General features: G+C 45.4%; 1 protein-coding gene across 2 annotated transcripts; it reads right to left on the bottom strand.

Annotated features, from left to right (window-relative positions):
* Positions 1-1274: 1274 nt before the first annotated feature.
* Positions 1275-11821, bottom strand: LOC149358795 (uncharacterized). Of its 2 annotated transcripts, none has more exons than XM_089568914.1 (5): positions 11597-11821; positions 9815-10067; positions 7785-8094; positions 5248-5486; positions 1275-2153 (listed from the first exon to the last, which is right to left on the bottom strand). In XM_089568914.1, the coding sequence occupies exons 1-5, from the start codon at positions 11723-11725 to the stop codon at positions 1666-1668; spliced, it is 1419 nt and encodes a 472-aa protein (XP_089425040.1). In that variant the 5' UTR covers positions 11726-11821; the 3' UTR covers positions 1275-1665. The 2 variants fall into 2 exon arrangements, with proteins under 2 accessions (XP_089425040.1, XP_089425042.1); XM_089568916.1 differs by having other exon boundaries at positions 9815-10052.
* Between the last annotated feature and the right edge of the window lie 13745 nt (positions 11822-25566).

Raw genomic sequence — 25566 nt, 5'->3', positions numbered from 1 at the left:
CACGGAATACATTGTGTTTACTCTCGGGCAACCGTTAACAACGACAGCGAACGGGTCTAGCTCTTAACTTCTACAATGAGGAGTCATGCTCCTGTAGCAAAGTGTTCGCAGGGATGGTTTGATCGCGGTATGACTAGGAAATTAGGATAAAAATGCGACGAAATGTCTGCAGTCGCATGGTATCGTGACTTCACAGTGTTCATGCGCACACTCATTCAAAACGCAAAACAATCACACATTCTTTCTTCCGCCCTTGAAAAGATAACTGCGCTCCCTGCCAGGTATTAAATAGCTATTCTGAGGCATGAGAAGTTAACCATCATCAATGCGAATGTGCGCACAGGATAAATTTTTGTTTCGATCCTAGCCCTAGGCCACTCGTAAAAAACGCCAATAAATACCCCCCCCCCCCCCCCCCCTCTCTTGGTGGGTAATTCAAGCGATCTAGACGAGTATGGGGATGTCTGTACGTACACCTAACATCGGCAGCGCAGTAAATGCAACCTGTTATTTTTTCTCACCATCGCAAGCACATATACTGGGTATCCATGGATGCACTGACACATGGAGCGGCGCGTTGCATGGTTTCGTTACTGGTCCCTGTGCTAAAATTTCGAGAACAACATAAGACACTGAACCGGGTGTTAAAGAATGCAAGTCACATGCCAAGCTAGGCTTTTTTTAAGGAAATGTAGAATGGGGCGTGCTGGATGTTTCACTCGCGCCTACTTCGAACCGCTGCCTTCAGCTCTACATTCACGCTTTTCTAAGTAACTCTTTTTCCTAATCAGAGTCACTTGTCCAGCGACTATTTTCCTAAATACACATTTGTGCCCCCTTAAGCAGTCTAGGTGGAAAGAGTGTCATGATCGGCCCTTCCTTTGACCTGCCTACGTCGTAAACCTCAATGCGCTAGTGACCGGGCAGTACTTAGCAACTGATATAATCTGCAACAGGATGTCACTGACAGCGAATTCTTTATGTGTGATCGCTGCTAAAACAATACGCTGCCCTGAATGCCTCACTACGCAACAGAAAGCTCCCGTGCTGCGGAGGACTACAGCGCTACATCATCATGACGGGACGCGGTCATTGCGCCTGCGCAGAGAAGTTGTTCCGCCTTATTTGTCTCCTTTAAGTGACCATTGTGTAGGCTTTCGCAACTTTTGTTTCCCACATAAATCATACAACTTTTCTTATCGCTTCATCAGAACAGCTGCTGCCAGCCATTGTAAGACATCTCACATTTGATCGAATGAACTTTCTTGGCGACAGTTCACTTCAGAAGTGCTTGCGCTTACTTCAGCTTAAATACAAGAAAACAAGGATGCACAAGGCCTCGGGGAACCAGTCAACCTTCTTTCAGAGCCAGGGTAACATAACAGTTCGATTCCGATTCTATCCTAATATTGTTCTTCCCGTTGTTCATCATTGGATGGAGCGACGTTTCACCCCGCATTTGCTCTTCATTATCAATTCAAGCAAAGCACAAGCGTTCGCTCCAGCCAGTGACGAGTAGCCGGAAAAACAAAAAAAAATGCAATTCCAATACAATTACACGGGCTCAGCACTCCGTTCGCATGCCAAACACTATAGTCGATCTATTCGCTAAAACTCCCCAACAAGTTTACAAGGAAAGCAACAACACGTGCGTGAGGCTATTTATCACGGGCTCAGCGCCAGCGAACTCGGCTTCGGATGCACCGAGCTCGGCGGGCTCTCCGCCGCTGGCGATGGCGATGTGGCCGAGTCGGCCACGACGTTGCTGTCCAGCGCAATCGCCGACGACTCAACGGCGGGCGAAGACGACGACGACGGCTGCGGCTGCTGGGCGTGCGGGTAGATGGCGGCCATTTGCGAGAAATAGGAGCAGGGGAAGGGCGCCATCATGGGCGCGAACCTCGTGAACGGGAAGGACGCGAAGCCCACACCTCCCGGACCGGCCGCGGCACCGGCCCAGAGGGCCAGCGCGGCTGCTTGCGGCTGGAAAGCGGCTACGGCTGCGGCTGCTGCAGCTGCAGCCGCGGCGGCAGTTGTCTGCTCGGCCAGGTGCTGTTGGGATGCAACGTGTGGCAGACCGTTGCACTCGGCATCGGCTGATGATGACGTCACTTCGGCTTCCAGGCTCGATTCTTGTTCCTGCTTTGCGTGGCCTGGAAAATTAGTCGGGTGCAGGAAAGATGTGGGTGTGAAGCGCAAACAGATGAACGAAACTTCTTACCTCTATATGAACGACATATTGCATCTAGATTAACAAGTTAACTTCAGTACGTGTTGTAACTTTTCACCCTATGTCATCATTCATCAGCTTGACTAAACCCACTGCAGAGCAAAGGCCTATCCCATGTATCTCCAATTAACCCTGCCCTTTGCTAGTTGCGGGCGCCGTATCCCCGCAAACTTCTTAATCTCATCCACCCACCTTACTTTCTGCCGCCCCCTGCTACGCTTGCCTTCTCTTGGAATCTTCTCCGTTACCATTAAGGACCAGCGGTTATCTTGCCGTTGCATTACATGCCCTGCCCAAGCTCATTTCTTCCTCTTGATTTCGACTAAAATGTCATTAACCAGGAAGAGAACGAGTAATCAACTTTACGGGGTCCAAAAACAGAAATGTGGCTCTTGATATCCAACAGGGCTCCTAACTGTCCAGGAGCCCTCTGGGAACCGCTTCGCGTCTCGCCCGTGTGACCAGTCCTGTTGATCGACTAATCGGCGTTAAATCGAGCCCTCATAATAACAGCTGGTATTGGCTGTAAAGTATATCCGTTTTGGTTTTCTTGTGGGTGTTTAGGCAGTCACCTCCTTGCGTGGAGAAGGTCACGAGGGCGCCTGTTTTACAGACAGCAGACAAAACTCTACTTGTCTGCATTCGTTTCGCGAGTAAACCTTCCGGTATGCTGACAATAATCGCACGAAAAAAAACCACTAACACGGAAAGCACCGCGGGATACAAAATGCTCGAGCACCTCCCGGTCCTGCCTGAGAGCCGCATCAATTTTCGGAACGCGGACGCGCGAGCACCAGCCTGGCTGCTATCAGTGGACACAAATCTAAATTCGTTTTCCCTCTATTCAAGAACCACTCCACACGTCATTTTATTTGCGGCGGGAGATTCCCGGGGGACGCCATCGATCTCCCCAACGCACCATGATAAGCCCACAGGTTGGTTTGCTGATTTCTATCTACAGCACCCTCTCTTCTGCCACAAGTGCTGAGAGCAAAGAACCACATAAATAGAACCAAGAAAAATAAAAAAGACGACCGCTGAAGCGGCGCGGTTGAAAAAGTCAACGCTGGACGAACAAAGTGCCCTCTGGGAATTCTCCCTTATACCTCCAGCGGGTCTCGCCCTGAAAAAAAAAGGCAAAAAAGGAAGGATGGAAAGCGGTGCCTTGAGTGAGGGAGCGTTGGTTTTCACACAACACAACGGGATACTAGGGTAAAGCATACAGCACCCCTAGGGGTGTGCACTGGGCGCCCTCTGGAAGCCGGAGGGGGAAAAGATTAACCGCGTTTTTGTCGTCAGCTTCCAATCGCCATGAAATGAGCCGTCCGTGAGGCCGCGGAGCGTGACACCTATCGCTCCTGCCACAACGTGGCGCTAGTAGCAGCAGTCGTAATCACGGTCGGCGCGTGCGCGCTACGCGCGGTGCGCCGCCGCCGCGCACCGTCGGTGGCGCGTGGCGCCACTCGCGGGCGAGGGGGAGAACTAATTGAATTCTCGTCTGGCCAGCCCCGCACAGATGGAGAGGGTCGCGTCGCAACAGCTCTTGTGGAAAACCGGCTTTGACGAGCTGCTTGCGGGGCGCGCGGCGGTGTCATAAACGACGTGTATATAACGGCACACCGTTCATCGTGTGTCGACATCGAGTTCTCTGTGTGGCTAGTCGGGAACGGGAGACGAGAGTGAGGAGACCAAAGTGCATCGTTGCTGCTGGGGCGCATCGTTTCGCGCGCTTAATGTCCACAGGAGTAAGGAAACTGACCACAGGTGCTTATGGGCCGGCACGCTTCGTTAACCACTCGAGATGGCCAGAGGGCGCTTTTTACGAGGTGTTCGCGGACAGAAGCACTTAGCAGCACCTTCAGTGCTCGTTGGTGGTGGTCATGACGATTTCTACACCTACACCTGATGTTGGTTTTGCGAGGTTGTTAAGGTTGTGCCGCCACATTACGAACATCATAACGGAAACTGTGTGGCTAGTGCCCTTTCCCGGACGTTACTAGAGAACATTGCCTAGCAAGTTAGGTCTCATACATAAATGAGAAGAGTAGTTAATTCTAGGCTTCTGGTGTTTATTACAAACTGCCCTTTTTATGAACTGTATGGATGGGATGTAAGCAGTCAAGTTACTCGCCCATGCGACCGGCGAGGGACGAAAAACCTGCTTTCACGTGAACACACTAACTTATTACACAATAACGACCTTCTTCTGTTCAGATGTCTATTTAGGCATCGGAAGTCTTTCGCGGTTACATGTCCGCCATGGGAGCGGAGAGAGTGAACACTCCCGGGATAAAGATGCTAGAGAAAGGGTTCTACAAGTCTGTGTGCCTCCGATGTTTACCGTAATGCTCTTTAATGAAAAAAAAAAATGAAAGGAAACGATGAAAAACCAAGTGACATAAATAAAACACATTACACGATATGTCGAAGAAAGCTTGCATACAGCGCCTTTCGGCGATCTCTCCTTAACTTATGCCAGAAAGATAGCAGAGGGGTAATTCCTGTGTGCACGTGCTGATACACGTAAAAATCATCATCACGTCCACGCAGGCCCCTGGAGGAAATGTGAGCGCTATGATCTCAGGCTTACAGAAAACTTCCTGGCCACTGCCGGGCAAAATCTAAATTACCAATACATGGTCAAGATAATAAGCACAAGGCAGAAAAGCTATTTACAATATGGGTTGGCAATGCGAGATGATTAGAAGCTGTTGATGCCTTTACATCAACAGATTTACATCACTATGTCATTCTTTCATGATAGCGTTTGCGGACCCTTGCACGTCTGCCAGCACACAACCAGACATCACCTCGGGTGATTTAGATGGTGGTTAGATGTTAGCCCGAAGTTGTCCAGAACTAGTGACACGGACGCAGTGAAGACGCACCGAAAGGTATTGTTGTCACGTTCAGTCCTGATAATGGTATTACCGAAGATGCATTCTTTTCCAGATGAGGCTTCTAATACCATCCCATTAAAATAATTCGAAATGAGTCTAGAAATAGCATCCACTCACTCTTAGGATGGTGTGCCGATGTGCCGCTCGCGTTTCCGTCGTCCGAGTTCCAAGGCGTTCTCCTGGATGAGATCTTTGACCTGCCGGTTGTAGCGTCGCCTGGTTTTTTTAGGATTTCCTCGATGGAGTAGGAGGTGACGCCCTTGCTGCCTGCGCTAGGCCGCCTCCTGGATGTCGCTTGCTCGTCTGAGGAGTCCTGGTCGTCCACCTCATCCTCGGAGTCGACCTCGTTCGTTTCTCTGCGTGCACACAGAGAAGTAAGTCAGTGATCGGTCGCTGGTGCCGCGTAGTATTGGCTCTCCCTAGGTTTACTTCTAAACCTAGCAGCGTGCAGATTTCGGCCCATTGGTCATTCATTGCTGGCAAACAGAGCGAATACACTGAAGGGGACGCTGACACAGGAAAACTGACAGGACGGTTACCAATCTGTAACGCGAGGTTGAGCGACAGCTGTCGAGGAATTTTCATTTTGCAATATATTGAGATAAAGAATTCTGAGAGCGAAGCGCATATGTACAGTTGAGACCACTCTTTCTGTTTATGAGACATACTCGCTTTTCTAGTAGCGCTTATCTCCCAGACCACGATAGTTGCAGATGCGTTGCAGATGCGATGTAGGTCTTGTACTGATGCTGAAATACGAAGTCAATGAATGTGTTTCGGGAAGTCGCCACAGCAGTGGGAGGAGTTGCGAGGCAGAGGAACTACGCTGTCACGCGTAACTTCACTGGGTTCGGACCACTAAGCATGGTGCGTTCCAATGGCGCGTTCCAGTGACGTCACGGGTGATGTCAGTGCAACCCTCCTAAGCTTCTTTCCACGGTTACCGTAGTTACCACAATTCGGGAATGCCAACTACGACTACAACAATTACGCCCAGCCCAAAAGGCAGGCCTATAACAGTTACCGCTGTGCAAACACTGCGTCTATTCAGGGGCAGCCGAAATTAAAGTAAGCAGAGTTACGCATGTCACACTTATTGTACCGATAACTGCAGAAGGAGCACCTAATGTGACTGGAGGGCACTCAGTGAACACGAGTTCGAAATAATTGCGGGAAGAACGCTTGGCGCTGGATGTGGTTATATCGTTGCAGGAAAGCTCATTTTTTAGGGGGTGATTAGTTATGTCTTGTGTGACCGAATAAAGCCGATTGAGAATACGAGTTCATTGTTCTGACAATTAAATGCGGCTTGTCGCAAGGCAGTCTCATTTCAGCTTGGCATTTCAATCTCAGATATAAATCTTGATGGAAATTCGCCCAAGAGGTGAGAAAACATGACAGTATATTTTCAACAAAAAGTGTTACCTAACTTTGTCCTAAACCTCGTGTTTTAAGAACAGTGCTATGATCTGGATTGGTTGGAGGCAGTTCATGAAAACAAAATTCTTTTTCAGCGCAAACACTCGAACGTCACGAAACGATCGCATGAGTGTAAGCGTGTTTATTTTTGAATGTGCGTAGGTGTCTAGGTTTATATGCACCTATGTTGCTTCCATGACCGTTTCTGTTATTTTATTTTGCTTCTTTTTTTTGCGGTGAAAGTTTATTTTTTATTTGTTTCCTTATTATTAGACAAAATATCAAATTTGTCTTGTAAAGAGTGCTTTGCCACGTAAACGCGGTGTGTTCCGCAGAGCCAACCTTTGTTTTGTGGTGGCGACAGTGGGGCGGTGACGAGAGGAGTCAGCTAAACCTGATATCACTGCTCTTCCTGCAGGACAGTTGAGATACATAAACCTTCTCTCTACTTCTATTTAACAAAGTTGCGCACATTCATTACTTTCGACTCTGTAAAAAATTGAAAGCATTGGAGCTGTACTCATGCCAACTCTAATCCATTTACGTTAAAGGTCTAGATATATCTCTATTTCTGTACTCAGTCGAGTAGCTTGCTAAGTTAGCTTTCTGACTTAACATCAGCGTCATGTGTTGTCTTTCTTTTCACCCACATTAAATGTGCTGCACAAATGATTCTTTACTCAATTCTTCAGAAGAAAGGGTCCCTGCTAGTGTCACTTAGACCCCATTCTCTTTATGAACTTAGACGTATGTGCAGCAGGAAAGTCACGTGAAAGGTCCGAACAGACAGGTCGCTTTGGTGAGAGGACAAAAGTACACAGAGTTTAACCTTCGCTATTATGCCACTTCCAAGGGACAACGCACAAACTGCACCACTGGTGGTATTCCTAAGGCTAGGATCTTCCGAAGGTCTTGTCATTCTACCAAGCCAAATTCTTTTCATCCCCAGTTTAAGTGCCCTCTCTGAGAAAATATTCTCACGAACAAAGCTAGTACGAGCCTAAATTTTTCTCCACTTGCTATGTTATTGGGATGCACTGTCTGGTGCCATGGTGTCAAGCTAAGTATCCTCTCATGGACTGTCAAGTGCCTTCAGAAGTCCTGGAGCTCTGTAAAAGTCTTTCGAATACATTCTACGAAGGTAATACATTTCCACTAATGCAATTTACCGGAGCTTTAATGCAGTCACTGGTTCTGGTGTGAAATTTGCGATGTTTTACGCTCGAGGTACCTACGGCCTGTTACGGTTTTTCCTCTGGAAGAGAAGCCCGCCGGAGTTGTGTGACGTCGAGGGCCGCGAGGCGGCGGAAGCCGCAAACATGGCGGACGAGGTGGAAGGCAGCGCCATCTGGCCGAGGCCGTTCTGCAAGACATTCTGCTGTTGCTGCTGCTGGTGAGCCTGCCTCGCTTGAGGATGTGGCTGGTGCGGCTGTTGCGATATTGTGGGCAGACAGGTGGTCACGTGTTGCAGCGCCAGGTAAGGGCTCGGGTAGTAGGGCCCTACGGCGAGCGGTAGCGGTTCGGCCAGGCCACCCGTCACGTCCACTGTTGGACGCGCAGAAAGAGAAACCCATGGGAGTCAAAAGCAGTCGGGGAAGGAGACGCAGTGCTTAAAAAGTTAATTGTCTGTTTCGTAGTTGAAAATAGAAGTAAGCATGAAATGTACTGCAGGAAGTGCCTAACGCATCCTAGAATGGCACATGTATTTTGGTGAGCGCACTCGTGCATGGATTAGTACCTCTTTTGAGTATTGAACATGTACCTGCTTTCACCCGCTTGTTTCCTATCAAGCCCAGAAACACGTATCGTCTCCATGACTGCTTTCGCCCCTTCGGGAACCTTCGTTATCAGCCGGTTTTGTTACGTGGACTGGGCTCTCGACTATTTTCACCACTTTTGGCACGCTACGTACGTGCGGTCGCGTTCAAGCGATTATTTATTTAACACTGGGCAGCGCATTCGGCGTGCCTCATTGCTTTCGGATTTGACGGGCCGTAGCCATCACCCGTTTTTCAAAGGCCTTGGCAAATATTCACAGCACAACCATGGATGAACGACCTCGAAGAAGGCAATTTTCGAAACACTGCGTAAGAGGCTGCCAGTTATCACACGCAGCACAAGAGGTTGCGGCAAAGGCCAAGGACCAAAGTATCGGGAAACGACGCTGTTCTCTTTGCGCCGCCGCTGGTTCAAATCCCTCACATGACCAATTTCTGGAGAAGTTTTTGTCTTCTTGACAGCAGTCTTACGGAAAAGCTCAGAACTTTTCGAATGGGTTCGGCTTCAGGTTCACCGTAGTTTCCGAATGAAGTTCGTCTTAGTTTGCCTAGAATTACTAATGAAGCTGAAGCTTTTCTTGGTTTTGACAAAAAAAAAAACTGTCGTTTCTTGCGTTTACTGAAAAAGATAGCGGTACCTCCACTCGACAAAAATCCCCCTTACAAAAATGGTACAGTGATATCCCGGGTTACATCTTCAGCCACAGGGGTATTACGCAAAATAAGAATAAACAGTGGCACATATGTTCAGTTGATGAGTTTGATTGCAAGCTCCTATGACGAGCAGTGTTAAATCGATGCAAGCAATGCTCCACACATGGTTGGTTGGCGACATAGTGGCAAAATAACAGCTTGTAATAAAACACGAACCAGTGAACTTGATCTGGGCTGATTATAATATCAAAAGGTCAGCACAAAATCTATTTTCGTATCCTTCAGTGCGAAAAAATAGCAATTATTTCACATCATGCCGTAAGTATTCTATGGAAGCCGCGTGCGAGCAAAAAGTTGAAACTAACTTTGTGTGTGTTCGCGTGTTCACAGTGAAAAGCAAATCAGCGCTGAATCAACACACATCTTCACCTGTTAAGGTTTCTCATAAATAACAGTGAACGTGACTGAGCGCAGATATCGTTGTCATATAGGGACTGGTTTGCAGGATCGAAATCTTAACCTCTGCTGTGCGTCATCTGTTGTCAAGTACAAAACAGGCGTTCATTTCGAGCAAGTGTACAGTGTCAGTCAGACGTCCATAGGCAACGGGGCTTGCTTTAGGACGTACAGTTGCCCATCTACGGCACTCTTCGAGTTCCACATGTCTGCAGATGTCAGGCGAACTTTTGTCCGCACCCTAGCAGTGCATTGGAGCTTGTGCAGTACCGCAAATTCACCGCTATACCTGCGTCCCAAAGCACATCCAGCGGCCCCGAGAGTTGCTGCGAATGGTGGACGTTGTGACAAAAACATGCTACGCAAGAGTTTCGTACCGGTCGGTGAGGCGAGCGCCGAACACTCGGCCGCGCATCGCAGAACCCTGGAAGCCGACGGAGGCGAGGCCAGGCCGTGCTCAACACCGGCGCCAAGCGGGTGGTCGGGCTGTGCGTGCTGTGACTGCGGCTGGTGGTGCTGCTGGTGGGGCTGCTGCTGCTGGTGGTGGGGGAGGAGCTGGCGCACGTCCCAGCCGGGGCCGGTGTCGTTCTTGTATCGCAGCATGCGCCGCATCACCTGGGGATTGGACACCTGAGCGGGGGAGAAAGACATCGCGCACCCGCGGCGTGGAAGAGAGAGCGATAGAAAGAAAGAGAACAGGAGGATGAGTTGGAGGGGGAGGAAAGGCGGGGAGGTTAATGGATAGATGAAACCAATTTGGTACCCTGAAAAAAGGAAAGATAGAGTACAAGATGGAAAGCGGAAGAAAGAAAGGAAGACAGAAAGAGAGAAAGAAGGAAATGAATTGAAAGAAAGAAAGACAGAAAGAAAGAGAGAAAGAAGGAAATGAATTGAAAGAAAGACATAAAGAAAGAAAGAAAGAAAGAAAGAAAGAAAGAAAGAAAGAAAGAAAGAAAGAAGGAAATGAATTGAAAGAAAGACATAAAGAAAGAAAGAAAGAAAGAAAGAAAGAAAGAAAGAAAGAAAGAAAGAAAGAAAGAAAGAAAGAAGCAAAGAAAGAGTGAAAGAAAAAAGAAAGAGTGAAAGAAAAAAAGAAAGAGTGAAAGAAACAAAGAAAGATTTGATTTGTTAGGGTTTAACGTCCCAAAGCGACTGAGGCTATGAGAGACGCCGTAGTGAAGGGCTCCGGAAATTTCGACCACCTGGGGTTCTTTAACGTGCACTGACATCGCACAGCACACGGGTCTCTGGAATTTCGCCTTCATCGAAATTCAGCCGCCGCAGCCGGGATCGAACCCGCGCGAACAAAGATAGAGTGAAAGAAAGAGTGAAAGAAAGAAATGAATTGGAAGAAAGAAAGAAAGAAAGAAATGAATTGAAAGAAAGAGAGAAAGAAAGAAATGAATTGAAAGAAAGAAAGAAAGAAAGAAAGAAAGAAAGAAAGAAAGAAAGAAAGAAAGAAAGAAAGAAAGAAAGAAAGAAAGAAAGAAAGAAAGAAAGAAAGAAGCAAAGAAAGAGTGAAAGAAAAAAGAAAGAGTGAAAGAAAAAAAGAAAGAGTGAAAGAAACAAAGAAAGATTTGATTTGTTAGGGTTTAACGTCCCAAAGCGACTGAGGCTATGAGAGACGCCGTAGTGAAGGGCTCCGGAAATTTCGACCACCTGGGGTTCTTTAACGTGCACTGACATCGCACAGCACACGGGTCTCTGGAATTTCGCCTTCATCGAAATTCAGCCGCCGCAGCCGGGATCGCACCCGCGCGAACAAAGATAGAGTGAAAGAAAGAGTGAAAGAAAGAAATGAATTGGAAGAAAGAAAGAAAGAAATGAATTGAAAGAAAGAGAGAAAGAAAGAAATGAATTGAAAGAAAGAGAGAAAGAAAGAAATGAATTGAAAGAAAGAAAGAAAGAAAGAAATGAATTGAAAGAAAGAAAGAAAGAAAGAAAGAAAGAAAGAAAGAAAGAAAGAAAGAAAGAAAGAAAGAAAGAAATGAATTGAAAGACAGAAAGAAAGAAGGAAAGGAAAGAAACAAGGGAATGAATTGAAAGACAGAATGAAAGAAGGAAAGAAACAAAGAAAGAGTGAAAGAAAGAGAGAAAGAAGGAAATAAAGAGAGGAAGAAGGAAAGAAAGAAAGAGTAAGAAAGAAGGAAAACCCTCACCTTGGGCTTGCTCCCCCCGATGGAGCCTGGCTTGATGGAGCCCGTCTCGTAGAAGCGCGTCAGTATCTTGGAGACGCATCCGTGCGAGACAAGCAGCTGTCGCGAGATGTCGCACGGCCTGACGCCCATCAGCGCCAGCTCGACAATGCGGCGCCGGATGTAGTCCGGCAGCGGCCGGCCGTTCACGAACACGCCGCCCAGCTGGTTGATGCCCGCCTGGCCTGCGAGGAACAGCGTCTGGGTGGGCTGTCTAACCAGTCTAGAGAGGAAAATTATCACCCCCCCCCCCCCCCCCCCCCCTCCGCGGTGACTCAGTGATCTTGGGGTTCAGCGGCTTTAGCGCGAAAGTGTGTTCTCGAATCCAGACTGGGGCGGCCGCATTGCGATGGTCGCAAAATGAGGCAGTGCCCGTGTTCTTTGCGATTTTTAGATTGAGTGCAAGCGAAACAACCCCAAAGGGTAATCCTTGGTCGAATGTTTCTTTGTATATCAACTGAACATTATGATGTGTACATGCATAATTTCTTCACTGCATTCTGTGATCACGGTGTTCCTGACAATTTTCTCCGTGTGCAACAGAGTTTTGGTTCTCTCTTCTATGCAGCAGTTTCGTTTTCACGATATCTTTTAAAAGAATTTTTCTGAAAATATTAAAGACACCTTCGCATACTTTCTACGAAACATTTTTTTATTTTATTTGAAAAACCCGCTATGTAACCCAGTAACTTTTCGTTCGGATACCGGGGATGCGGGCCAGTAGCGAGAAATATTTGAGGTAATTTTTATCCGTCATTTTAATTGTCGCAGCTTTACAGGGCGACACCGGCCGGGATTTTAAAATCTATTACATTGGAAAAGTCAATTCAAGCTTATTCAGGATAACGAAATATAAACATACGGCACGAGTTAGACAAGAGTGAAAATCAGCCTTGCAAAAAAAAAAAAGGAACAGCGGACGAGAGGTAGTGGGGAGGGGTACCGCTCGGAAAGTAGACACGAACACTCAGTGGTTTTGAAGCTGAGTAAGAGATCAGCAATCGCGGTAAGTGATTGCGGACGGCGTACATCGATATATATGTAAGTGCAAGACGGCCGCTCTGTTCTTTACTGCGGTTTTACTACCGCTCATGTCGGTAAGTGACCAGACCCCGGCGTTTTTATTTTTACGACACCATCTGCGGTCTGGGCCCCTAGGCCGTAAACTAGGCCGAGCCTTGCGCAACTCAGATACACTCGCTCGACCTACACGACCATTGCTTGCCGAGTGAGAGGTCAAGTTTTACCGATCAGGCCTTCTTGAAGTTTTCTTTATTTCTGCTTCTATGGAGACAAGGAGTCAAAACGTTCTACGAGCTTGTTCTTCTGGTCGACGAACCGAAAGTTTTCTGTGTGCGTTGCAATAGTTCGCATGGAACTGAAAGTTTTCATCGAGCGAATCTCAAAGTGGGAACATGAGCAGAGGGGGTGGAACATGGCTAGGTACATCTCAAAAAACCGGCTTTAAACAAATGGTTCTTCGTTTCGTAGAGTGTTTAATCTGGCACACTAAATCACATCGAGAGGAGGCCGCTAAACTCTGGGATTTTTTTTTTGCATTTTTCACTCCATTTATGACGTATTGCTATACGCAAGCTGTTGTTTCCTGAAACAACTGCAAGACAACAAAAAATGACGAAGAAAGTCGTTGTGTCCAGCTTCTAGACAAAAGACGCGCGCACAGAAAATACAAACATGAAAAAAGTCCCGAGATTACGTTTCACTTTTGCAGCATGCGCACTCATAAACAAGCGCCCTGGAGGGACTCATACCAAAACGAAATCCGGGCTGAAACTACAGCGATACGCAACCGGGACCCTACACCTGACTCTCGGTGGTGTCGTAAACCTGTCAAAATGCTATAAAACACAAGAAATAACAAAAGAAGAAAACAATGCGCCTTTCGTGGGGAGGGCAATAGAAAACGATGGCGTGTAACGGGTCCGGCCGACCGGCTTTCATCGACGCTTCTGTCATCGTCACCGCAGATGCCCCAACCCTGATCGCACTGGCTGCCGACAGGGGGAGCACGCTTCGTTGAGCACCCCTAGTCCGCACCACGTGGAGGCTAATAAACGTGCGAACTGAGACGACAGAGCTGGTTTTCAGCGCGGGGTGAAAGCTGCGAGTGAGTGTCGCAGTTTAGGGGACGCGTTCGCTCGACAGACGGGAGGCGAGAGATGTCGGAGTTGAATGTTCGAGCCACACGGAGGTGCAAAATCACCGTTGTGTTTGTTCAAGTGAAAGTTGGAGAGCTAACAAAGAAAAAAAAGTCACAAGCGAATAGGGAATATCTTCCCTGCGATTCGCAAGGCGAGGTTAGTTTGTCTCGAACCTACTTTGGGATATAGCTGGATGAGAGTTGACCTGATGCCTTATCATCGTGTGTATGTTGCATAAAAAAAGAAACATTAAAGAATTCGCAGCTTCAGAAGAAAGGAACAAAACCAAAGTCTAAAACAGATACGAGTAAAACAACAAATAAGAATGGAACGCGATAAAAAGCGTTCGTTAGAGTGGGCTTACTCCACGATCCGCAACAATTCATAGCTAATGTGGATCAGATAAAGTTCAGGACAGATAACTCCAAGGTTCTCCAGGGGAAATCAAAGTGTACAGGTTTGCTATTAGTCGATGATAAGTGACCACACTTGTGGAAATGAAACTCGAACTCGCGTTCTGTTGCCTGTTGCATCGAAACAGGACGATCGTTGGCACCTGTGCAATACGACGACAAGGCACCTTTGCAGCTATATAGCCATTCACGCGTCCTGGAGACTCTTTTCCCCTGCGGCGCCCTTGCACCGCAGGCCGGTTAGTGCGACGCGCACACTGCTAACATGACTTCTTTTCCTTCATCTATTCGGCTCGAAACTTCCTTCGCAATCACTGCGTTCGTGGAATGAAATGATGAGTGTACTCGGCAGCACTTCCAAAGACAGTCACGCTGAAATGACTCGCCTTTACTTCGGGCAGGTAAACAATTCTTACCCTCTTTTTGCGAAGCGTACACGCTACGCTGGTTTGATAGTGCTGCCGAGTCCACTTTGTTGTATTGCCATTGCAAGCGACTGCGCACTTGTCATTTCCCACCTTCTGTTGCTATGCGGGGACACTGAACTAAATCCTGGACCTGGACCTAACACCCGCTCAGGCAATGCAGATTCGCGCCGTGAATTACTTGAGGCATTGGACGAGTTACAAAATGGACAAACAACCCTTCTTAACGAAATTAAGTCCATTCATACTAAACTGGCTGAACAAGAGAAAGCGTTTAAAGAGATAAAATCAAGACCAACAAAAATTGAAGAAGATTGCGCCTCACTAGACCGCCTTAAAGCCCAAGTAAACGACGTCGAGTACCTCGCCCAAGAAAACGAACAAATTATCAGACCTTGCACATAGGCTAGACGACAGCGAGGACAGTGCCCGTCGTTCCAACCTCGTATTCTTTGGTGGGAAGGATATTGACCGCGAAACCTGGGCCGAATCCGAGAAACTCATAATTGACATTTCCAAATCTGAACTAAACCTCACAATTCAACCTATGGACATAGAACGGGCCCATCGGCTAGGTAATTTCAATACTAACAAGAACAGGCCCATTATTGTTAAGTTCGCACACTTCAAAACCAAGGAACTGGTTCTTTCAAACGAAAAACACTTTAAGGGTACAAATCACAGCGTTTCCGAAGACTACTCTCGTAACACTCGTATTACCAGTAAAAACTTCATAGATTACGCTAAAAGTCATCAAAAAAAAATAAGTTTACCCTCCGACACGACAGGATGGTAATCGGAGGCATCACGTACACATTCGATCGCGCATCGCAATCAGTCTTACCTAGAACGCCATAGCTGTCAACCAAGCAAACCCAAAAAAGCTCTCCCAACTCGTTCTCAGTCCTTTACACTAACATTAGAAGCCTCTTGCCTAAACGCGATGCTCTGTCTAGCCTAATCAGCACCACAGAAAGCAAGGTAGTCGTGCCAACAGAAACATGGTTACCTGAGAACCTAACGGATAGCGAAGTACAGAACGCATTCCGCAATTGTGATGTCTTTCGCCGCGACCGCATCGGTAAACGAGGCGGTGGCGTTCTAATAACAACGCACCACAGCCTGAAATTCCATATTATGCCTATTGACTGTCCCATCGAGATATTATTCATCTGTTCCAAATCCTCATTTCCGCCGACAGTAATCTGCTCTTGTTATTGTGCTCCAGACAGTGATGCTTCGTTCATTCCTTCCTTCCGCAACGCCCTTCATATGATAACTTCTGAACTTCCGCGCGCATGTCTTTTTGTCCTGGATGACTTCAACTTTCCCGAAATTAATTGGCAGAACCCATCTGACACGACTAATTCTTGCGTGCGCGATTTCTTAAATATTTGTCATACTTTTGGTCTCACCCAACTGATCACCAGCCCAACAAGAGAGAACGCTCAGTCATCTAATATATTAGATCTGATACTAACGTCACATACAGAAAACTTGATATCGCTTTTGAATCTGCCGGGAATCAGTGACCACTCAATAATACATGCCACGTTTCTCAGCCACTTACCCCGCCCCCCCAAAAATAACTAAAACAATCACACTTTACGATAAAGGAGACTATGAAAGCATGAACAGGGAACTTGATGCGTTCCGAACCTGGTTTCTTACCGATTTTCATGATCCCACTCCTGAAACTAATTGGCTGTTATTCAGAAACAATATGCACGCTCTCATCAGAAAATTTATACCTGCCATCACCGTAACCGAGCGCCATGAATCACCTTGGTTCAATTCCGTGCTAAAGCGCATGAATAACAAAAATAAAATACTTTTCCGAACCGCCAAAAAAACCAATAACCCCAACACGTGGCAAAATTATTACGAAGCAGAAAGATCCTATAACTTACGAGTATACAAAACTAAACAGTCATTTTTTTCTTCTACCTTACCCGACATGATTCGTAAAACACGCGTCAATTCTGGAAATGTATCAGTCCTAACCCACCAGAAATATAACACTGTGTGACGATGATAATAATACAATTCAAGATCATGATGTTGCGGAAGTTTTGAATTTATCATTGAGCTCAGTTTTCACTCACGAACCGGATAACGAATTACCCAATAACCCTTCTTTTAATTTTCCACCTATGCGGATTTCAGCTTTGAACCTGATGGTATCGTCAAAATAATCGACTCCTTGAAATTAACTTCCTCAGCTGGTGTTGACGGCATTAATACTAAAGTGTTAATACAAAACATGCTACTAGCACCATATTATCTCATATCTTTCAGCAATCCCCTTCATCAGCCATCATACCAATTGACTGGAAAATAGGCAGTGTCATCCCGGTCCCCAAAAAAGGGCCTTCATCTTCTCGCCATAATTATCGACCAATATCTGTCATGTGTATCACTTCTAAACTAATGGAACATATAATTTTTTCTCGAAATATAAAATTCCTAGTGCCCGTCAACTTTTTACACTTTAACCAGCATGACTTCCTAAAAGGTTTATCTTGCTAAACACAATTAGCCCTTTTTATTAATGATCTTGGCTCTAACATTGACCATAACATTCCTATTGACGCCCTCTTCCTCGATTTTGAAAAAGCTTTTGATAAAGTTCCTCACAAACGACTATTCCTAAAACTTTCATGCCTTAATCTTAACGAATCTGTATTTAATTGGATATGCAGCTTTCTCACTAATCGACAGCAATTTGTTTTTGCTAATAAATGTTCATCTTCTTATTCTTCTGTTATGTCTGGGGTACCTCAAGGCACCGTCTTAGGCCCCCTTCTTTTTCTCATATATATTAATGATTTGCCTGCTAACATATGTTCTAACATTCGCATGTTCGCTGACGATTGCGTTATCTACCGGCCTATAACTAATAGCATTGACATTTTGCTTCTCCAGTCTGACATTCAGCACGTTTTAACCTGGTGTAATACATGGCTAATGTCCTTAAATGTGAAAAAAACATCACTTCTCATTCACAACCATCTCCAAGATATCTAATCGGAAATGCAGAAATCTCTTCAGTATCAACTTACAAGTATTTAGGCATCCATTTGACACCTGATCTAAATTGGTCTTTTCATATACCTCAGGTTACTAACCAGGCAAATCGCGCCCTTGGTTATTTTCGACGAACCCTGCGACTAGCAACCCCATCAGTGAAATCCCTTGCTTATTTAACACTTATTCGTCCCAGATTAGAATATGCATGCGCGGTCTGGGACCCTCATCAAAATAACCTTTCCACTACTCTAGAATCTGTACAAAGTCGCTCAGCTCGTTCCATTTTCTCAGCCTATTCTTATCATGTAAGTGTAACTGAACTAAAACGCAATGCTCGCCTCACCACCTTAGCGAACCGCCGAAAAATTTCCAGACTGTGTCTGTTTCATAAGTTCTATTATCCTCCATTGCTTAACTCCATTATCAGCCCCGCACATCGCCTCTCCAATCGCACAAACCACGGGAAGGCCGTCTATCCTCCCCCTGCCCGCACTTCTGCGCATCTGTCATCATTTTTCGTTCATACAGAAAGGGACTGGAATGTCCTGCCAAACGCCATCGTGGATCAGACCGACTCATCATCATTCAAATCGTCCATCGAAGAAATGTACCGCTCAGTATTCTACCCCCTCATATAATACCCCTTCAATGGGGCCTAAATAAATAGAGGACAGTATAGGCGCGTCGTGACGACATGCTAAAAGCGCTGGCTCACGTCTCACTCGCATGAGTAAAGCATTTGGCATGACCATTGCAGTGCATCCATTCGCGCTCACTTCAAATTATCTTAATTGGTGCCGCCGTTACAGTGATGGACATAATTTTCATAGGGCGGCCAATTATAAATTTCCTTAGAGCACCATTGACAACTTCACTAGGCTGTACCCATCATTAACATAAAATACTACCCTAATCACGCTATATTATAATACATCGGCATGCCAGCAAAACGAGGCTCCCACACATGTCCCTGTACTCCTTATCATAAAGAGGTAAAGAGGCTGCGCGGAAGCATTGAAGTTCTGCTCGGTACTCGGTATATTACCGGCCTATGCAGACCCATGCAGGCAGATGCAGTGTAATCACCCAGTAAATACATTACATTCCCATTTTGTGTAGCGGCACGTAGCATCACGACTCCGAGACTCCGGACACTCTTTTTATAGGCTTGGAAGGGTAGCATTTGACTTGAGGAAATTGTAGAGTGCCTCGGTACTGCGTTCATTTAGCAGGTTTATGTCAGCTCCACCATCATTAAACATCAACTCATTTATCCACATCGTTTTTTTTTTTTTTGAAAATCAACGTTTTCGCGTTTTTCACACACGAGATCGTGTAATAGGTTTTATTTCAGATTAATTTTTTAGAAGATTTCTTTATGGTACAAGTCGGCGCTATCCCTGTGACCCAAAATGGCATTTCTTAGTCCATTAATAAATATTATCAATCTGCTGAAGGGAGAAGCACCAAGGTACCTGGGGAATGTGGAAGGGGGGTTAAGAGCGTGGCATATGTGCGCAATAGACATAAAAACGTTTGATGTTTATATTAAATTTTGGCTTCCTCAAAGGTTCGGTATTTATCTCACTTTTTCCCCGTGGTGCTTTAACAGTACTAGCACGTGTTTTCCTGCCTTCCCCGAACTAAATCTTGCTGTTAAATTCATCGCGTAAATGTGATGACACAGATCCTGGAATTAACCCTGCAAAGCGCAGTAGCGCATGCTGTTTAAAGTTACTTGACTAATGCGCAGAGGCTAGAGAGCTTTAGAATAGGGTCACCCAATCGGTTAGGGGAATAGGGGAATGGCGGGACCCAAGTGCTCATGAGCAGAACGCTAACGCCCCTTGAGTTCTTGGTTGAGCACGCGATCCTAACCCAAAACTGGCGAAATAGCCTGGCACCCAAATGTCGATAGGGTCGGGCATGATGGCAGTGTCCGGCAAATCGGGGCGTCCGCTCGCCTCACCACCTATTCGTCGGTGTCGCTGCACTGACCTAGGCTCGCGTTCACGGCAAATGAATAGGGAACGAAGCTTTTTATTTGTCTGAATATGCCCACAACATCCAATTCGAGCGACAAAACGGCTCGAATCGTGAAATTCCGACCATATTTGACTGCTGCTAGGCTTAGGGAGTAAGCGTTGCTTGGTTGCCATGCAGACGCGACAGGGTGGATAATCTTGTCTCGCATTGAACGTGTTCGCATTAAAAGAAATTATTTGCCTCATTTTTCACATTTCTTAAGTAGTAATTGGTAATTACAACAGTTTACGTGTCGTTTTATTTCCACAATGAAATAATACAGCATATATATTAACTTATTTGTTCTGAAAGCTTCTCTTTCCCGCCGTCATGGCGCTGCCTTCAAGCAATTCAAAGCGACCATCCGCGACCCTGTTCTATCGACAGAAAATGTGAACCTGCTCCCCTAACGCTAAGCGCATGCGGATAGGGTCACCCTATTCGACCGACCATATTCTAAAGCTCTCTAATACAGGAAAAATGCCTGCCGACGGTATGCGAATGCATTATGAAATGAACACTGCGACAGCAATGCTTCGTGGACATCGTTTCTTCAGTGCTAATTCCAACTGAGCTAGTCGATACGTAACTCTGATGAGGTCAATAGAACACTACGACATGCACAGAAATAGCCCGACACTTGTCTGAACTAACAACTATAAACCCTTCAATCGTTAGTTCAGCCTTGGGTCATCCTGTTTCTGCGCATGTCCTAATAATCAGCCAATCCCTTTAGGGACATTAATTCTTCCTCAGCATTTGAGAACAATAGGATGCATTTCAGTGACGCAGCAAACGTGATCACTAACATTGAACCGAAAACAGCTTACTTTCAATGCTGGCAATAAGTACATACGTTTGTTTTTCGCATGTCATGAAAGGAACCAGATTTTTTTTTTTTTAATGCTACGCAAGAAACTAGGACCATCCATTTGATACGCGATTAGCGCAATGTGCTTAAGAAAGGGTGTGAAGTTACGGACCTATTTTTTGTAGGAAGTATACCGTTTTTCAACACAGTCGTTAACGCGTACCCTCGCAGAGTCATAAAATGCATAACAAGCTTTCTTTGAAAGCCTGCCTACGTACTCCCAGTTGGTAAAAGAAAGTTGTGGCCTTCTGTATGTTAGCGCAGCAAGTGGCTGGCACAGCAATAGCAGCTCAACAGCGGAGTTACAAACAAGGCATCTAGTCTCACACAATGGGAACATATGTGCTGATTGTCAAAGACAATGCCGATTACTATCTAAATTTTCCAATCTGGCGTAACTTGCGCCATTAGATATCAGAGTTTTCTCTGTAAGGTACCGCCTTCCTCTTGCTTTATTGAAAAATTCCTTTTATTGTATGATACAAAACAAGAGAAAACATTAAGCCACACCGAAAATTTGGCGAGTTGTTTCAAGTTTGTGATGAAAAATAGTACAAAGGGAAGACGAAAGAGAAAACATCCCGTGTGAGCACGGAATAATAATTATTGGGGCATGAACTTCGGGCGCTTCAAGATTCAATCGCGACTCTTGAGAACACTGCGCGATCATCGTGCATTCAAGCTCTTTCATCATGCATCCACATCATTTAATGCCAATGGCTCACGTGTGCAGTCAGCTAGGAAGAGCTTCAATCTAACCTCTTCTCTATCACGCGGGTTTAGTTGGCAACAGCTCTGATATTCATGTCTGCAGTAAGCTATAGTGAATGAGATTCTCGGCGGTCAGGAATGAGAGCAAACGCTCTGGAAAGTGGTTTTGTGAATACTCGTTTGTGTAGTTAGGATAGGTGGATACAGCGACGCTTCTATAGCGGCTCCTGGCAAGTGCTGTCCTCAATGCTTCAAAAAGCAAAAAACAGTCTAATGGTGAGGCATTCTCGGCTCTTTTAATCAAGCTTTTTTCGTTTTAATTTTTTTTTACGAAGAGCAGAACTCTGCTTAAATGCATAAAATCTTTGACATTATACCAAATAAATGCGTTATTTATGATTCAATAGGTCTACTGACAAAGGAGAAAACCATTTTTGTTGTTGCTTATTTTCACGACGATTGATTGAAGACCGCAAAGTAATATCCCCAATAAGCAAAAGGCCTGCATCTAATTAGCAAGCCAGTGGAACGCAAGTGCATTATATGACTTGAGACTGCACTTAATGTTCAAAGACTTTGCCACTAATGTGGGATGTTTCCCAATATCATCAGGCATATACTGGAGCGCTCTCGAATTCTTTCAGGTAAGTCTTTTTCTTAGTACACAGGTGTTATTTTCAGGTCATTCATCACGCATGTCGTACTCAAGAGAGCACCTTTTCTCGGAGGAGAAGTTCCTTCGCCCCTGACTTTTGTGTTCTCTTCTCGGCATTAGTAGCATGTTGGGGCATGTGATGGTAAGTTCGCGAAGCTATACTATGAGCCACCACGCTGCCTCTTTCCTGCCCTCATTTTCGACATTGCATTAGCGTATGTCCATTTTTGAGAGCAAGTAAATCGGCCAACGGTAGCGTTTTATTTTACGAGCTCAAATCGCAATATTAATGTACAATAGCCAGAAACTGTAAAGTAACGAACGCTGAGGGTAGAATTTTACGGTAGATAAACGTCTTTTCGGACATGTTCTAAGAGTTTGAAATCAGAAGTCTACGACAGCCAAAGATACCAGTGAGTAAGCCAAAAGGATTCGTATCTCAAGTCGTGTGCTCGACTTGCACGGCTAAATTTTCGAGTAAAGGAACATTTGTCCACTCCCAAATTTTCAACAGCATGGAGTTGATTTTAAGCGCCTGCGCATGAACAAACCTTGGTTCTGAGAGCGTGCACATCTCAAACAATTGCATGTAAACGTAGACCGAATCAACGCAGACCGCGCATAAGCTATCGTGAAGGGGCGTTATTTTTGTAGTAGTACGGCACTATACTTGTTGCACGCTGTCCACTTGCCCTGTAAATGTTATTCATTCCGTGTAATGCAAGCAATGTGTTGAGTTCCCCTCCCAGTATCCATATTTTTATCACTTCCCGTTATCCTGAACACTGCGACTTGTTTGCCGAACCTAACGGCCGGTTCACATGCAAGTGGCTGAGCGAATGAGCGGCGCGTCGCAGCGAAAATTTCTAACTTGTTGAAACCTCGCCGCTCATCTCAGCGACGACTCAAAACAGGTTTTCCCGCCGTGGCGGCAGGATTCGCTAGCAATGCCGCTTGTATGTGAAACAGGCATAAGAAAAATCGGTTCGTTTCTAAACTACTTGCCGGTTACAAAAACGTACTATTAGTACTTACCAGTGTGCGGCATCAGTGTCGCCACCTGCGGAAGAAAAAAAGCACAAAAATGAGGAATAACTTATTCCCACGTCGTGCTTGCAGGTTAGTTTTATTCCGTGCTACTAGCTGGCGAATGGAAGAGCAATTAACGGTGGTCTATTGAGGTAACAGAGTAAATACCAGGAGGCTCTTAAAAGCATAGGCAAGATCATCAAAAATTCTGGTGGGGAAAAGAAGACAGAAAGCTAGCTGTTTTTCTATTGTCTGCTATCATATATCTAATCTTATGGCTCATATCTATGACGTTTTCTATATTGGGAGACGAGCTTGTCCTTAAATGACAGATGTATTGCATCTCAAGCATATGTACCGCAAGAATTAAATATGCGGCCAAAGCTATGCAACTTGTTCTGTACAGAATGTGATAAACTTTCTAGCGCAGCAGTTGACTGCGGAGTACGCGTATGCTATAAGGGCTTGCGCAACGTTTCATGACTGTCTATATTAAATTCAATTCAATTCAACTGGATTTATATTTTTCATGTTGACAAATAGAGCTGAATATCATTTAGCTGCCTTCTGTGGTAAAGTTAATGAAGAAAATGTGACGACGAAATGTTGCCAAGCGTATACGCAAACATTTCCGAAGCGCCTCCGACCCTGCGGGCCGATGCCTAGCAAGAGATGCTCGTGATACTGAACCTGGAGGAGACCAAGAACTTGCTACAACATTGAAGTAAACACAAATTATAGCAAGTGTTAAATGACAGGTTTAGACTACGGCTTTTAATATGAAGCATTAAGCACACAAAACTGCAATGCAAGTATTGTTTTCCAGCTGCCCACGTAGCACCCATCTACCTTCAAATGCGGCAGCCATCGGTGTTAGCTGAAATAATAGACGGGGTATAAGGCAGTGAATTGTTTCTCATGTACGATGTCGGCTTCCAAACGAAATCAACACGAACGGATTTAACCTCGCAAAGTCAAGGTTTTGTTGAAATGAACGTGGTCTGTTCTTAAGAGGTGTTAGGGAAGTCTGGGCTGTTCGCCTGCCCCGTTGTTATTCGCAATCGGCTCAAGCACCTTTCTTTACATCGTTTTCGAAAGGCGCACTAATAGCAGTTAGGCTTATCGCCTGCTCCCACAGCACATTTCGTTACGTGGTGACTTCAGTTAGGTCGGTCATTTTATTCATGCTTTATTCCTTGAAGGTCTCGCCAAAGGTGCAATAAAACTCCTTTCTAAGAAAATATATTAAATTCAATAACTTCTTGCACACATGCCAGAATTCACTATTCTTTGTACACATATTTCTGTCCATAATGGAGTTCGCTTGATTCAAAAAATAAAGCTGTCTCGTTCTTTCTTATAAGCTGATGCCGGGGGTGGATGAACTCTGACGTATATTTACTTATTTTTTAGTGGTTTTTGAGTGGTGCTTTTTTTGGGTGGTAAGACATTGCATATATATTTATTTTTTTTATTTTTTTATATTTCGAAGTGAATGTGAGTGCTGCAACAGCGACGAATCTTCATAAAAACGATGGCCGACATTTTGCAGGTAATTTAAATCACGTGAAAAGTAGGTAGGTCTCATTAACTGATAACTTTTGTGTCCAGCAAGCGTTCGTCAGCAGCAGTTTACGACTGCAGAGTGCGAGTGCGGAAGACTCTTATGCCTCTTTCAGGTGGCATTCGACTACCGTAGAGTGAGGCCTAAGGCAAGCTCTGCGCAAGATTTTGAAATGCGAAATCATTTTTAAATAGGCAGGATGAAAGCTGCTTACTTTCCTCGAGCCCGCATACATGTTGTAACGATGGCAATACGAAGCCCGAAGGGCACTATATAGTACACCAACCCGACATTCGTTCTAACCCCGCAGAGAAAGATAGGAGGAGTTCTCTCAAGAAAAATAGAATAATAACAATAAAGAACGCTGAATATTAGGTTGCACTAGACAGCCATTCTGCCACGTCTCCTGTCGAAATAATGTTTCACCGTTGACCGAGAAAGGTGATTTCCACAAGCCCTATCACACTTTTTCAATAGGAATTGATGCGATGGAGCCTAAGTCATGACGAGTCGTTACCTGACTGGTAAAAAATAACTAATTATCAATGCCGCTTGATACGCGTGCCGGCTTTACATGTAAATTCCACTCAAAGTCGGTGCCGCTGCAGAAGCAGTGTTTTTCTCAGAAATAGGACACTACCTTAGCCAAATAAGGCGGGGGTCAAGTGAAATGATAACAATTCAAGAACCTCCTATACACATAGAAGTTTCATATTCCTAGAGTTAGGAGACCTGTTTTGTTAAAAGAAGAAACTGCAAACAAGACAGCATACTTTATCGTGCTTGACCAACTCGAACTCATCTACTATTTATGTTTTACTCTGAAAAACGCGCATAAAATAACACGGTACAATTTATAGATTTGACGCATCGTTTACAGGAAGGCAACGTCTGCTGTGTTTATGACCTAAGCGTGAAATCTGTTTTCGAACTGCATACGGGCACATTTCAAGCTTATTTAAACGGGGACTTCAATTTTGTGCTCGAATATTGCACTGACTAATAGCCTGCGTTCGTGAGATGCAGATCATCTTACTCCGCCAGTGAAA

This window comes from Amblyomma mixtum, chromosome 2 (assembly GCF_055824585.1).
Source record: "Amblyomma mixtum isolate Tamu chromosome 2, ASM5582458v1, whole genome shotgun sequence".
In the NCBI taxonomy this organism is placed as follows: Eukaryota; Metazoa; Arthropoda; class Arachnida; order Ixodida; family Ixodidae; genus Amblyomma; species Amblyomma mixtum.
Note: the sequence above shows the minus strand (reverse complement) of the source record. Positions and strands in the feature narration are given on the sequence as shown.

Excerpts from the sequence above, each read along its gene's own strand:
- LOC149358795 (XM_089568914.1), bottom strand. The coding sequence starts at position 11,725 with ATGGGCGTCAGGCCGTGCGACATCTCGCGACAGCTGCTTGTCTCGCAC. Across the intron at positions 10,068-11,596 it reads TCGGGGGGAGCAAGCCCAAG|GTGTCCAATCCCCAGGTGAT; the intron begins GTGAGGGTTTTC and ends TCCCCCGCTCAG. Across the intron at positions 2,154-5,247 it reads ATCGGCACACCATCCTAAGA|GCCACGCAAAGCAGGAACAA; the intron begins GTGAGTGGATGC and ends CTAATTTTCCAG.